The 14,781-nt window shown below is 38.0% G+C and overlaps 1 protein-coding gene across 15 annotated transcripts in view; it reads left to right on the top strand.

Annotated features, from left to right (window-relative positions):
- Positions 1-14,781, top strand: part of SUSD1 (sushi domain containing 1) — a 50,054-nt gene that overhangs the window by 22,490 nt on the left and 12,783 nt on the right. For 10 of the 15 annotated variants that reach the window (XR_015799562.1, XR_015799564.1, XR_015799560.1 and 7 more), the window contains 4 exons: positions 2,278-2,372; positions 3,963-4,152; positions 5,134-5,228; positions 6,305-6,491. The exons of 1 other annotated variant lie outside the window; for it this stretch is intronic. Coding sequence is in view for 9 of the 14 variants with exons in the window: in XM_088156783.1 (XP_088012909.1) it covers positions 2,278-2,372; positions 3,963-4,152; positions 5,134-5,228; positions 6,305-6,491 (567 nt within the window). In the remaining 5 variants the exon portion in view is untranslated. Of the gene's footprint in view, positions 1-2,277; positions 2,373-3,962; positions 4,153-5,133; positions 5,229-6,304; positions 6,492-8,117; positions 10,297-14,781 lie in introns of those variants that run through there. 4 more of the 15 variants (XM_088156790.1, XM_088156787.1, XM_088156789.1 and 1 more) reach the window with 4 other exon arrangements.

The following is a 14,781-nucleotide window of genomic DNA, read 5'->3' as shown; positions in this document are numbered from 1 at the left end:
TATTTCACAAACTGAGTTCCCAAGCTCTGTAAGGCACTGGCACTGTTAGATTTCACAGCAGAATGAACATTTCAAAGAACCTGTCTCCCTCTAGTTGAAGAGTACTTTTTTCAGACAAACCTTTTTGCTGTTATTGGATGCCATGTTTTTGCTACTGGGATTAATGTTAAACCAAGCCCTTTCTGTATATTTGGTTGTCCAAACAAAGATTGTATGATCAGTAGGAGTAAAGGAGAAAAAGCAGTCCCCTCAGAAAGCTGAAGACTTTGTTGTGGTAATTGCTCTGTACAGGTTTTCATGCTCTTTCACTCACATCCATTTAAAGTGAAAACTTTTGAGAAAAGATCTGCCAGCTGTTCTGTGAATTTATGGTTATTGCCCGGTGGCCTTGTCCTCAAAGTTCAGAAAGCATAACAAAAAAATGGATGTAGTTACAGAAAAAAAAAAAGCTACTAGTTCTGCCTTCTTCCTTCCAAGGAGGCCATTGTATAAGATTTATTTCTTTGCCTAAATACCCAGCACAATCCTTTTTGTTGTTTGTGGCTTTGTTTTCCTTATTTTTTTTTAGCTGCATTTTATAAACTCATAAGTTGCAGATTTTCTTGCAAAGGAGCTTTGCAGATTCCTCCCTCTCTTGTACCCCCCACCTCTTTGTTATGCATTTTAATTCAGCTCTCGTGGATATGGAAACATTTTCCCTCTATCTGCGAGTCCTTGCTATCCACTCTTTTAATAAAACTGTGTCTGATTTAAAGAATACAACAACTGAACTTAACATTTTGCTTTGTGTTCTTACAGAAGCCTTAGACTGCAGAGTTTTGGGACAGTACTGTGAAAAAGATAACAGTAACAATAAGCAACACTTAGATACAATTAATCAGAAAGATGCTTGTAAGAAATTTGTTTTAGAGGCCGTGCAGATTAATCTCTTCTGTCCTGGAAACATGAAAGCTTTCAACAGCATTTCCATATACAACGAATGTGGAATGGAGGAGTTAAAATTAGTTGGGAGATTAGTGAGTGAGGCATCTATTTGCTGAATATATGGAGAGGGAGATAATGTTACAAAGTTTTATGGCAGTTCTTATAATCAAAGAAAAAGAAAGAAAAAGTGCTGCAAAATATGTTAACAGTTAAACTGTAGTTCTAAATAGCTGCCTAAGTAGGAAATGCTAGAAATTCTAGAAACTCTAAATGTACTGATTTATTTTAGTCAGAGCTAGATGCTCGCATGCTACAAGGGGGCCCCTGTGGGATCGTAATGAAATTTATATGCAGAGGAAGAGTGTCCTGACCTATGCTTGCTTTTACGGCAGAACAATACACCAACTCTTTCGTGAATATTCCCTGAAGTATCTACCAATGCTGTCCTATAAATACCTTTCGATTTTTCAGCAGCTAGTAAGTGTTTTTCAGCTTAGAATCTGTATCAGGTTGGGTTTGTATGACTCAGTCATGTAGTGAATGTAATAAGAAAATATGGTGGAAGGACAAAGGAATGAGAATTAGGAGGCTGGTGAAGGAAAGGAGTAAGTATGTTCACTGCCAATCTAAGCTGGGACCAGAAGGAGCTTTGTTCTCAATTACATGAGAATGTTATCTCTTCATGTGAGAGCAACTGAGCTGCGTCTAATGACTGCAGTGAGAGAGCTGAAAAAAAGCATGTGTGAGCTGACCTTCCTGTGCTTTGTCTATGAGAAAGCCTGCTCTTGTAAGTGTGTAAATTAACAAGTGTGTTGAGGGATGTATCTCTGGTTGCTAAAATTGTACTTCTTATGCGATTGGTTCTGTGGGCTCCATTGTTTTCATATTGTGTTTGTTTAGAAAATTGTTCTGCTATGTTACTTAATTTTATTTCTTCTACAGCAAGAAAAAATGTCAACACCTTTTAAAAAGCAACTCAAGTAAATAAGGAACCAAAACATTAATTCAGCTAAAGTAAACTTTTTTTCAGTCTAAAGCAGAAGCTTTCTTAAGAGCTCCTTGTGTCAGTTTATGTACTGTATGGCTGTATGTTTAAAGAGTTCACAGTTTTTAGCTCAAAATGTTCTTCTTCAGTTAGCCTATTATTTTAAGTTTAGAAGCCAACACAGTTAAGAGAAAGTTTTCTACCTAACATGTACTTACCTTCCTTGTTTTTTTCCTGTTTGGACAGCAAAGCAAAGCGAAAAAAACCCCTCAAGACCAAACCACAGGAAAAGTAAGAAATAAGCAATTGCTCCCAACATAAGATCTGCATAAGAAGTAATGATTTTCTTTCTGTGTTTTTGGTCTCAGAGGAGGAATTACTTAGTAATTTGTCCATATTCAATGAAACATGTGTGAGGTGGCAAAGGAAAACTGGAAGACTGGGAGTGCAGGAAACGTACACAGTAAGTAAGAATGGAAGTATTTGAGATTGGGAGTGACTTTGTCCTGGTTATATCTGCTGAATCAGTGGATACTTTTTTGTGGGTTTTGTTGGTATGGTAGTTTGTCTTGATCTTCTCAGTGGAACACCTAGAAACCTAGAGGTGACTGGCTGGGTTAGGAAAGAAGAAAATTCCTGTCCTAAAACTTCAGGGTCTCATTCCAGTAAATCACCTAAATGCCTGCTTGAATCTGTAGGAGGTTACAGCATAAGTTTATGTTTTATTGAAGTTCCACTGAAGAGCTCAAGCTCACATTGCCACAGAACATATTGCAAAACTTGGGCTCTCTCCCTGTCTTTGACAAGTATCTCAACTGTACTGTGTATCACTTGCAGACACTGGATATAACATGTTTTAGAAATGCAAGGTGTGTTGAAGTAGTGTGCCTTGCTCAAAAGGTTTAACTAATATATATCTGAACATTTTATAACTGTTTTTCTCGGAAAATGAAAACAACCTTTGAACTACTTCCTTTTGTTTTGTTGGGTTTTTTTTTAATATGAGCATAAGAATAAAAATCAAGGCATAAATTCTCAGAAACAAAACAAATAGTTTGGTCAGTGTTATTGAAGGCCAAAACAACATGATAAGAGTTCCCGTGTTTTCACAATGACATCCCAAGAAGGGTTTTTTTGTATGTGTGTTGTTTGGGTTTGTTTTTTTCCTTTTTTTAGTATGTACATGTAAGGAAGAAAATACAAGCAATTATTTAGGGTGTCCAGGGTGGGTACATTAATGTGGAAAACATTGCAAGGTTGGGTAATAATTTTGGAAAACAACCCATCTTTCTCCTCCTGTGTTATAACCGAAGTATTTTTAGTTTGTATACTTTCGTTGAGCACTGCTGAGATAGAAAACACAGCTTCCCAGTTCCCCTAACAGGTCAAAACTGTTTTTTATGTAGCCAGTGGTAACTGGCAAGCTGTGGATCTCTGGCATAATGTGCTCTGTGCACGCGCGTTTCCTGAATCCAGCCATCTGGAAGACACTCTAAAATATCCAGCGAAGGTGAGCTTTATCTATCCCTTCATGTCATACAAGTAACAGATTTCTTTTCCACTACACTGGGACAATCTTAGACAAGCTTGTCTTTTACTGTTGTTTGGCATTCCATCTTACTACTGCTTCTGTGGGGCAAGGGGGAAAAGCTAGCAAAAGGGAAGAAAAGTAACAAGGAGATGTAGTTTCTATCTGTGTTCTGTAAACAAGAAACAATATTTGCTTACACCTTACTATTGGAGTTGGAGATGTTTGTAGGGTACACAATAGGCCAGGTTCCTAATAGATTGGATCAGATTCTGTAATAGATTCCTTTTACTTGTTATAGAAATACATGAAAAAGTATTAATAATTTTAACAGCCAGAAGAAATAAAGATCCAGTTTATTAAGGCATCCTGTGGCTAGTCAAAACCCCATATATTTTCCTTGAACTGATACTTTAAACCAGATGTAATCCTGCGTTCCCTGTAAGAACCAGTAGGATTAAATAAGATAGGATTGTGAATATTGGAGAGCCACAACGAGTTGCACTATTGTCTTTGTTTCAATAGTTTCATATACTGGGCCAAAGATTGGATGAGAAGATATTCTCAGAAGATGTGATATTTAACATCAGTACAAGTGAAGATAATCCAAGGGTGTGTTTAGATCTGAACTCTGGAAGTAACTACATGGTGAATATAACTACCATTTCTTCCACAAACATCACTGTCTCAGTTACACTAGCAATTCAAACAAAGGGTAGGTTGTGTTTTGTATTCTATGTGCTTATAAAAGAACTCAGTGTGGTGCAGAGTGTTCACTGATTTGAATCTGGCAGACAGGAAAAGGGGCTGTTTCCTGGACTTCATAATTCTTTATGCTAACTACGTGCCTGTAGCCACTGTCAGCATCCTCTTTTTCTGCAAGATGTTTTTCTTTCTGCTCACTTGGCATTGACTCTATGAGCAAGGATAGCAGTGGCAGTAAGGGCCCTTCAGAAAGATATGGCAAATTTGCTTTTTCAGGACTTGCCTTCTGGCTGAGGCAGGCTTGGTACAGAATTTTGGTCCATGGTACAGTGCTTACTAGTTTCCATTTTTTGCATTGAAATATGATTCTCTGCCTTTAGGAGAAGTCCCTGTTGACTGGCTATGTGATACTTACGTAAGTGGTATGAGCATTACAGACAATGCTCCAATGTTTAACAGTACTTAACAGTTATCTGTAATTTTACAGAAGTAATGTTCTAACAGTGGATTTCTGTAGTATTTTAGTCATGGAAACTTTAGGCTTACCTTCTGACATAATATTTCTAGTGAGACAGACCTTGAGAAATAATTGCTTTTGGAATCCATGAAACCGCTTTTACTCACATGCTTTTTCCTGGAGGGCATCAATTATGACAAATTGTTCTGTGATTATTTTATTTACATCAGGAGGCCTGAACCCTTGATCTTTCTGTCGCTATAACTTTCTAGGCCTGGACAAGTAAATTGTGTATTGGATTTCCTGAATAGCATGCTTGGGTTTTTCTGAAAGCTGATTTCTCTGGAAAATGATCATGCTTTACTTACCTTCTTTGTTCATTCAAAAAGAAATGATAACCTACTTTTCTGTCTCAGAAGAGAATGAAATTTAAAACTTTTTAAAAAAAATTATTCTCGGCTACTCATATTCAATTAATTTGAAAGAGGTAAAATTTTTAAAATAAGTTGATCTCTTTTTTAATTGTCTCTACAGTAAAGGAAGCTTTCAATAATGTATTAATTTTTAATGATACTTGCTTGAAATGGAGGAGAAATGTCAGGGGAACTGACATGGAAGACAGATACTCAGTAAGTGACAAACTATATTTTGAATCTAGAAAGCAATTTTTATCAATCAAAAACCTAATTTTTCAAATGCTCACTGCTAGCAATGTTCCTCATTATAATAATATTTCATAAAACCCTAATGAATAATCTTGCATAGCAGCCAAAGAAAGACCATGCTTTCTTGTAGTCCCCTGTTTCTTGCTTATTTTTCCCATACCTAACTCTTAATTTTCTCTCCTTATCTGTAGTTTCAAGTTTGCCATGTTCAGGCAAACAATTCACACAACTCTATTCCAGTTCCACTGAGTCAGTTCTCTTTGCCTTGTGGTATGCCTTCAGTTTGCCCTTATCCCAGTGGGGAATTTCTGCATGAACTACTTCTGCCAGGACTCTTGACCACCTGCTGTTGTCTCAAGTTTCCCTGTGCCATGAGGCACTAAGAAAGTATCTGAAGGCATAGGATCTATTTAAAGGAAAATTAATGTGCAATTAATATCCAGCAAGCATTTTAGTTTTCATTAACAGAGAAATAATTTGATCAGGAGAGACCTTAAATTAGGGACTTTATGATCATTTCAGTCATCAACAATAAAACACAAACACCTACTGAAACAAAAAAAAGAACGTATGATGCTGTAAATTTCCCTGGAAATACAGTGTCTGTAGACAGATCCCAGAGTGTGGTTGGCATTTTGACATGCATCAAAATAACTTGATTTTGTCTTGATCCTCAGGGTGAAACTAGAGATGTGTTCATGTGAGCTTACTTTTATAATTCAGCAAGAGGGTAGACTTCAATGAAAGTGAACTGTTACTGGAAGCCAATGTGGTAGCAGGAAATACGGTCTAGCAGAAATTAATAAAAAAGATAATTGACTAGGAGAAGAAGTGAAAGAACCAGGAAAATATCAGATCTGATCAAGATGGATCAAATTTTGGAAGCACTGGAATTTGAGTAACTGTCAATGCCAACAGTTTTGACACATCATATGCAGTGCTCTCCTCTGCTGTTTCTTCTAATTAAGAGCATGAGATGGCTGAATGCAAGTAATGTATTATAATATTTCAATTTTCATGCTGTGATTGTTTGGTTACAGTTTCATATCCAAGGCCAGCGTTGGTACCAGAAGAACTTCTTTCATGAAATGACCTTTGAACTTTCCACGCACAAGCAAGCTCCTGAAGTTTGTTTAGATTTGCAACCAGGCACCAATTACTCTATTAATATTTCCATGGTAGCTTTGAATTTTTCACTGCTTGTTTCTATGACAACACAAATTTCAGGTAGGTCTTGCCATTCACTTTATATATTTACAAAGCACCTAGTGGGTGTAAGAACTCAAGTGAATCTGCATTGTTGATCTGAGTGTTGTGTGAAGCTTCTGAAGGAAGAGCCTTGGCTTCACAATTTAGCAAGATGTATGTCAGTAAAATGCTCTGATGAGAAACATCTTACAGGTCTTGTTTTGTTTAGAACAGTTTTCACCATCCCTGTACTGTCCCACTCTCTGTATTAGGTGAAGTGCAGTGCAGTGTTTGATGATGGTATCACTTTTCCTGTCAGGGACACAAGTTACAATAGGTAAGAAACATGAAAGCTCTCTAGGTGTCTGTAGCTCTGTTTAGCCACTAGATGGAATCAATACTCTTCTGACTGCTTAGGAAGAGCTGGAGATTTGTGGTTTGAAATTGATAGTATTTCTGTATTTTCAATAGTAAATCTGAGGGTTTCAAGCTTCAGGAAAGGTAAATCGTCTCTTGTTTCTTAAAGCTGCTGTTGAAGATATACAATTACTTGCTCATTTCTTTTTTTTCTAAATGCAGTTACAGTAATGATTTTGAATTTGATTAATTCCTTTTCACAAGTTTCCTAATTACCACTCAAAAGTAGTGCCCATGAGTTCATGAGTACGTGTCTTTGTAAAAAAAGCTAGTAAGATACCTCAGAATTTTATTGATAGAGGTAATGTTTGATTACATACTCAGAGAAAAGGAAAAGCTCTTTACTCTGTCATCCTGTGGTATTTCCTCAATTCTGCAGAATTGCATTAGGTCACTGACTCAGCAGTGTTCTGGAGAACACTTTGCAGCAGGTGCTGTATGAAATGGTATTTGTGTCTTGGCAGCTGGCATATTTTCCTCTCTGCTGAGTTAGTGCTTAACAAATGCACGTGCATAGCCCCAGGAAAGGTCTGCGTAAAAGTTAGGTAATTTCCATTTTGAAAGAAGATTGTACTACACAAGCCTATTTATACCTGGTAGTTATCTTCTTCAATAAGCAATAAAAGATAGGTGTTGCTCTGTCATATTAGGCGTCTTCATCTAAAACTTGATGTGCAAATACTTCTTACTTTTTGACTAGCACTGAAAAAAATTAAAGTATGTATTTTTGAAGCTTTTTCTGCAGAAAATTAAAAAGCAAATAATGATCTTGATGCAAAACTTGCCAAAAAAAGAAATTTAAATAAGTTTAATTGTGTTGTTATCTAAGATGAAAAGGATCCAGCTGAAATAATTCTTCTGGCGGGGCTGCTTTGACTTCTGTGTCTTATGTCTTGGAATTGCATTACCTATGCAAGCAATTTAATTTATATAAAAACTATCATTTAAGAGTAGGTGTATAATTTTCATCTCCATTTGTCCAGTTATTTTGTAATCATGAAAGTATTTTTCATGGTGGATGGAATGATCTCAGTTTATCTACTAAATTAATTCTGAAAATTGGCTTTATTAGCTCTGGGGGTTTTCTAGCTAAATGGTATTGTAAAAATGCAAGATATGCCTTAAGCACAGAAGCTCTAGGGAAACTGAGACTTAACAAAGTGTTTTACTGCTTATGTTCTCATGATTGTTTAAGGTTTCACATGCCATCCTTTAAGAGTTACATGATCAGTTTGTCTGTTTCCACAGCTGGGGGCAAATCCAGATGTTGTGTCTCCTTGACTTTTTCAAACCTTATATATTTTGATAGTTTGGAAAATCTTAACTGTGGAGTTTTGAATAGTGTGAAGAGACATGTCCCCAATAAATGGATGATCACTGCCTTTCGGACCTAATTTCCTGATTGGGATAGTGATTGTGTAAATTTTTAGACTGTTGCAGAATAAAATGAGTATGTAAATGCTAGCAATAAGTTTGGGTATTTTTTTCAAAAAAACAAGATTTATGAATGCATGTTATGAAAGTTACTTCTATATCCTGAATATCAATATCTATGCCCATATTCATCCTGAATGAGGGTATGTTATATCCATATTGTTTGTAAAGAAAAAAGCCAAGGACTTGGACTTAAATGCCTGTTTTTCTCCCTGACAAGTAGCATCCTCTGAAAAATTAGTTCAGTGCGGAGCACAAAGTTGGTTTTGCCTGTCATCTTGTGGATAATAAATACAGTCTAGCAAATGCTTCAGGGATCATTGTAAGGCATGTTGTACAGTCTTTTATGTTGTCTTAACTGTAATAAAGAAACTCTCACCGCTTTCATACTGGAAATAGGAAACTGAGTCAATAATCAAAAATTATTAGGCAGTGATTATATTGTAACTGTAAAAAATGGTAGATTGTCTTTGAAGCAAAGAATCTCATGTCCCTTTCCAGAGAATGAAAGAAGTGTCTTGTGGGGCATACTTGTGATTATACTACTTACACATGGCTCTGTTAATTTTCCTTTTGGAATGTCCTTTTTTAAGGCATGCTCATGGGAGGCATTGTCTGTTTTTACATATGAATTTAAGATGATTGAACTTTGTAAACATTATTTCAAGGATTTGAAAAAGCAGAATAATAAATAAGGAGCTAGGTCTATTTTACTTTCATTGCTAATGTTCTGAATAGGAGTATTTTTTTCAGTTCAGCCGCATAAAAATTTTATTGATATTTGAATATTTTTTTAGCTTTGCTTTGGGTAGATTCTTTATGAAGACTCTGGTGTTTGGGGAGTTCATGAATGCCTATGTGTTTACAGAGTCTGGTTAGGTTTTTCTTTTTTTTGTTTAGAGCAGACCACTATGACTTAAGATATAGTAAGAAAGAAGAGTTTCTGGACACTAGAAACAGATCTTTTGTGCCTGAGTTACTGATTACCTTTCCTTCTTGTAAAATAATATTAGGTTCAATTATGATTTCTCATTGCTTTTCCATCTCTTGATTTTCTGCTTAGAATCAAGGTGTATTTTGAGTTTGTTCAAGGCATACTATTCACACATGCTGCAATTCCTTAGATATTTGTACCTGTACTTTCCAGGGAGGTTGAGTAGGCTTGACCTTGAGTCTGTGTACCTCAGATAATTGTAGTACTTCCTATTTTTCTCGGCTGCTATTTTTTTTTGTTTAGTCCAGGATTCACCTGCAGGCCACATATTCGTGTGTGTCTCATCTCTGTCTTCATATGAACATGTGAATGAGAAAGTAGACTCACAAGCAGAGAGTCTAGAAGGTGATTTGAATAAGAAGAATGTATTCCCTCACATATTAAGTATAATCTTCTAGAGCCCTGCTCCTTTGTATGAAAAATGTATGACATTACAGATCAGACTGTGATGTCTAATTTCTTCTGCCTATGGATGTACACACACACATAAAAGATAAACTATTGTTCTGATCTGTTGAAGGATGGAAAAGATTTACATTCATTCTTTGATAAAGGGAGTTCTTTAAGGTCTGGAAAAGGAGGGAAAACCCAAAATCTACTTTCCGGTGAGGAAGTGAAAGACTGTTGGAGGTGTGGTGATCTGACAGCTCTTACTCTGAGAGCACGTAATTTACCTCCAGAGAAAGTGTCCAGAAAAGTGTGCAGCATCAGAGCACAAGAATTGCCAAAAAGAGAGTTTCTGATTATGTAATGGGGAAAGAGAAGTGATGAAAACATGAGCACGATTACTTTTTTTTTTAAAATAGGGGGAGATTAGCTGCCAGTCATGTAAACAATTTTATACTTACGCATGCGCTTTGTACTTTTGTGGAGACTCTTTAAATGTGTGATAATTGAATTCATATGAACACCACTTCACTATCATTTTTCTGAACTCTTCCATAGTAAGAATTTTTCGTAAGTATCTGTGAACTGATGAACATTCAGATAATTTCTCTTATTCTGTTTCCAAAGCAATTGATATCAGTGACACAGCCTATGGTTTACAGACAGTGCTTTGCAAGAGGAATAAAACTCTGATTTCCATCCTGTTTGCATTCGGTGGATTGCTCACAGAAGAGAAGCAAGCAAAAGAAAACATGGTGTCTTCTATCAGGCCTTCTAGTTGAAAGCACCAAAAGCATCTTGCTGAGCTTTTCCTGACCAAATTTTCCTCCTCTCCCATGGCCAGGTACTGTGAGGTGCCTTCATCTTGGTGCAGAGGAGTGTATTCCACTCTCCTGTACTACACATGCCTTTTAAACAGCTCCAAGTCGTGCAAAGGACCCCTGCACTTGGCAAAGGTCCCAGAGGAAGGGAGAGCTGCAGAGTGCTGACCACAGGCAGGAGATGTCACTGTAAGCCTGGGTGCTCACCCTGAGAGTCCAGCATGGTGCTGCACCCCTCTGCTTTACCCCGGCGAGGTCCTGTCGTTGGCTTAGGGAGTGGGTGAGAGCAGTGGTAGCTGTTTGCAGGGTCCCAGCCCCCTTTCACTGAAGAACTCTTTCACTGAGGTTAGGAGGCTGTCATACCACATCCCCTCTTGTGGAAGGACCAGGCATGCCCCTAACCCAAACACCCTGAGCCAGCAGCACCGAGCTCTTGTTCTGCTGCCAGACCCTGAACACTGCCCCCTGGGTCTGCAGAACAGCAGACCTAACCACTCAGCACACCTCATTTTTGTTCCTAGCGATCATAAGGGAAAGGTGCCACAGGAAGAACCGGAGCAGATGCCGAACTATAGAAATGTTCAGGTAGGGATGAGACAGGAGATAGGGAACACCTTGGCTCACCTACACACATGGCAGCAGTGTAAGAGGACCATAACACAACCTAGAAATGATTAGTGCAAGAAGCAGCTAGATGTAGGCAAATTTCGTTTCAAAGGTGGAGTTCCTGGCCCAGACGTGCTCTGCAGCTGGAATGGGGGCCTCTTCAGGCCGTGCTGTGACACAGAAAACACCCGATGGGCACAGGCTGGCTCCCTGGGTGTTGTGTGGCTGCGAGTTGCACTCGCAAGGTGGGGGCAGCGTGACAGCTCACTTCCTGGCATGGAGGAGACAGAGGGGTCCCAGCCAAGGCCCCCTAAAGCACATCTCCCTACTTTTATTTTTCCTTCCTTCTTTCCTAGCCGCGTTTCACTTCAAAGACAGGCTGGCCCCGGGCGGTGTTGTCCCAGAGAGAAAGGCCCGTTTGTGCCGCAGAGCTCAGGCTCCTGCCCAGGAGCCGGGGCCGCAGCAGGCCGGACATGGCTGCAGGCAGAGTGGGCCTGGCTGGTGGCTCGGCACCGCGCACAGCTCTTCTGCACTGCCTGCCCCGCTGCTTTCACACCTTCCTGGGGATGGGCAGCATGGTGGGATGGCTCCTCTGTGCTCCCTTCCCTGCTGCTTTCACACCTTCCTGGGGATGGGCAGCATGGTGTGACTTTCAGCCACAGAGCAGCAGAATGAAGGCCACAGTCAGCAAAGGGAATCACATTGAGTGAGATTTCTGGAAATGACTGGTCTTTAAAGAAGATACTAAATTAGTTTTTCTGTAAATGTGGTCTTGATTTATTTATTTATTCTTCTTCCTTCCCTCTCTTTACATAATGTTCCTCGCTAACTGAAAATTCTCACGCTATACTAGAACAATTATATTTAAATACATGAACTTGATTATTCTTTGAGCAGTAATACAAACAGTAAACAATGTTTTCTATTGTATTATTACCTTCACCTTATTTTAGTTTTACAGAAGTATTTTTTACTTCCTTGTTTTAAAATTCAGCAAAAACCTTTTGGACCTAAAGCTCTCAAATAACTATGTGATGCCCAAAAGATAGGCTGGTAATAAATCCTCATAGACCGGTGTCTATAGAGCACTGGTGGTGAGGGGCTGTCTCTGCCTAACTCACCCACCTTTGTCAAATGCTGTGGTGTATTTATACAGTAATTGTTGCTTCGTGTTATTACGTAACTATAGCATCATCATACATGTGCCGGAACTAATTTACATAGTACAATCTTATGGTTATAAGTAGTTCTTTTGCGCTGTGCATGTGCCTCCCCAATTCAGGGGTTGTTGGGCGTCTTTGATTAAGGCTTCCAAGGTCTTCTTCACATCTGAACTTTTCAACTTTGTCTTTGGAGCATGCACAGTTAATGGTGTTTCTTGGTCTGTCTGGTCCTAACCGGCCTAAATTCTTTATTTTATGGTTAATTTGCTTTACATTTGCCAATTTCTCATTAGTACTATATCTATCTCTAAAACTATCCACCTGGTGAGTTTTTAACTGGCCATTCATTGTATTGAAAATTATTGTATTATATTATATAAACCTTATATTAACACATCAGGTTATATAAGCATAAAAAATTATGATTCAGGTTATATAACTATACAAAATTGTGATTCAGGTTATATTGGTATCAGTTTATATAGATATATCAGGTTGTTTTGATATCTTATAACTCAAGCTATATAAGCACCTTGTAATTTTGGCCTAAGTTATATAGGAAAGAAATACCTTGTTTGCAGGAAATTAAGATGATGCAAATGGTCTTGTTTCACTAAACAGACCAGTTTTATTTAAAACCTGGCCTTGAGAGGAGTCTTTAATTTGACTTCAAACTGTCAAGTTTGGTGAAAAGTTGCCATGTGATTTTGGACTTTGTTGTTCAAGTCTGTTATTATTTTTAAAGCTTTGTTGTTGCCCTTACAGTATAGCACCAAGCAGGCTTCAGGCTTTAGCTCCAGCATTGAGACATGTGATGATTCTCAGTGTTGCTGCAGCAGGAAGTGTTTCCTGGCATGTACTTTCTTCCCTGCAGTTTGCCTTCAGATTAAGAGAAAATCAATAGATGGATTCTTATTGTAGAAAACTAGCCTTTACATGAAATGTTCAAGTGTTACTCAAGTGCTTAGAGTGGGACAATCTCTGGATATGCTCTCATTTCTTGCTATGCTTTTCTCTGTTTTCCTGGTGTTGCTACAGATATGTTGGTCTGTTCTGCTGGTGAAGACTTAAAAAATTCTTTTAAAAAGGCAAGCTGCTAACAGCACCTGAACAGACTGAAGGATCTTGATTTCTTCACACAACTCACCTAGTGCAAGTCCTTACTTCTCTCTAATATTACTCTTTTCCCTCCAACTGTTCTGTGTGGTATTAAGTCACTGTTTTTAATATGTGGATTTTAAATCTGGTAATAATTTTGACTTCCCAGCAGACGTCTTTTTTTTTTTTTTTAATTATATTTTGAAGTGCTTAATTTCTAGCAAAGTTCTTTTATTAAAAAATCAGCGTGGGCAAATACTGCATATGGAATAAGTCCTTCAGGGTTTATTTTCTGATCACCGAAGCAAAAATTAAACTACTCCTTTCAATTATATAATTATTATTATTACTCCTTCACATTGCTACAAACTGTACACCTTTTTATTAAAACAGGTAGATTGTCTTCTGTGTTTGATGTTTTTAATAACTAGTGTTTTTTACCAGAAACTAAACATAGCAAAAGACTGCATCCTTTGACAGCACTATGTGTTTTTTCAGATTTTTCTCTCTTTTACCCACTTACTAGGGCTGTCAGTTCTGGATGGCTACTTATTTTCATTATTTGTATTTTCTATCAAATTAAAGAAAATAGAAAAATCAATTGTTATGACCTTAGCCAGCATCTTCTTGTCATCTGAGTCCACATCTGTTTCCTCTTGTGGTATTTATCTGTAAAAACAATGCAAAACTGTTGCATGCAATGTACATTCTGGCTGGCATTAGAGAAGAAATTCCCAAGTTTTTCTTGGAAATTGAAAAATACTTAAGAGAAATTAATAGTAGTGTCTTGTGGTGATACTGAATGTCAAAGGAAAGGAAGATAGAAGAAGTATACGAGATAAAACCACCTTGAGAGATATATTTTCCTGTCACTCTGCCTTATGACAGTGTCTGTGCTAAGGGACCACTGAAATGAAGAGGTGATTTCTGTCTCTTAATTAATGTTTGCTTAAGTTTTCAGTGTGCAAAGGGCCTAAAGATTGGCATTCAAATATTATTTGTTCATTTATTTTGTTCAGATAGAAATTCTGCCAGTACCTTTTACAGTATCTGCAGCTGCAGGTGTATTGAAAAGACTGGGAGCAAAGACCATTTCCTGTTCTTGAGAGCAGCCATGCAGTGCATTTATTTAGCTCAGAAAACTCTCAGAAAGGGTTTTCTGCCCTGTCTCTGCTAGAGACAAGTCATTCTAGAACAATGGCTTTCAGACGATCATAGAATCTGCTGAGAAGGGACCCACATGGATCATCAGAATCCAGCTCCTGGCCCTGCACAAGACATCCACACCATGGGCCTGAGACAGTTGTCCAAATCCTCCTTGAGCTGTGTCAGGCTGGTGCTGTGACCACTTTCCTGGGAAGCCTATTCCAGTGCCCAGCCACCCTCTGGGTGAAGAACCTTCCCCTGAC

This window comes from Sturnus vulgaris, chromosome Z, assembly GCF_052056855.1.
Source record: "Sturnus vulgaris isolate bStuVul1 chromosome Z, bStuVul1.hap1, whole genome shotgun sequence".
Lineage (NCBI taxonomy): Eukaryota > Metazoa > Chordata > Aves > Passeriformes > Sturnidae > Sturnus > Sturnus vulgaris.
Note: the sequence above shows the minus strand (reverse complement) of the source record. Positions and strands in the feature narration are given on the sequence as shown.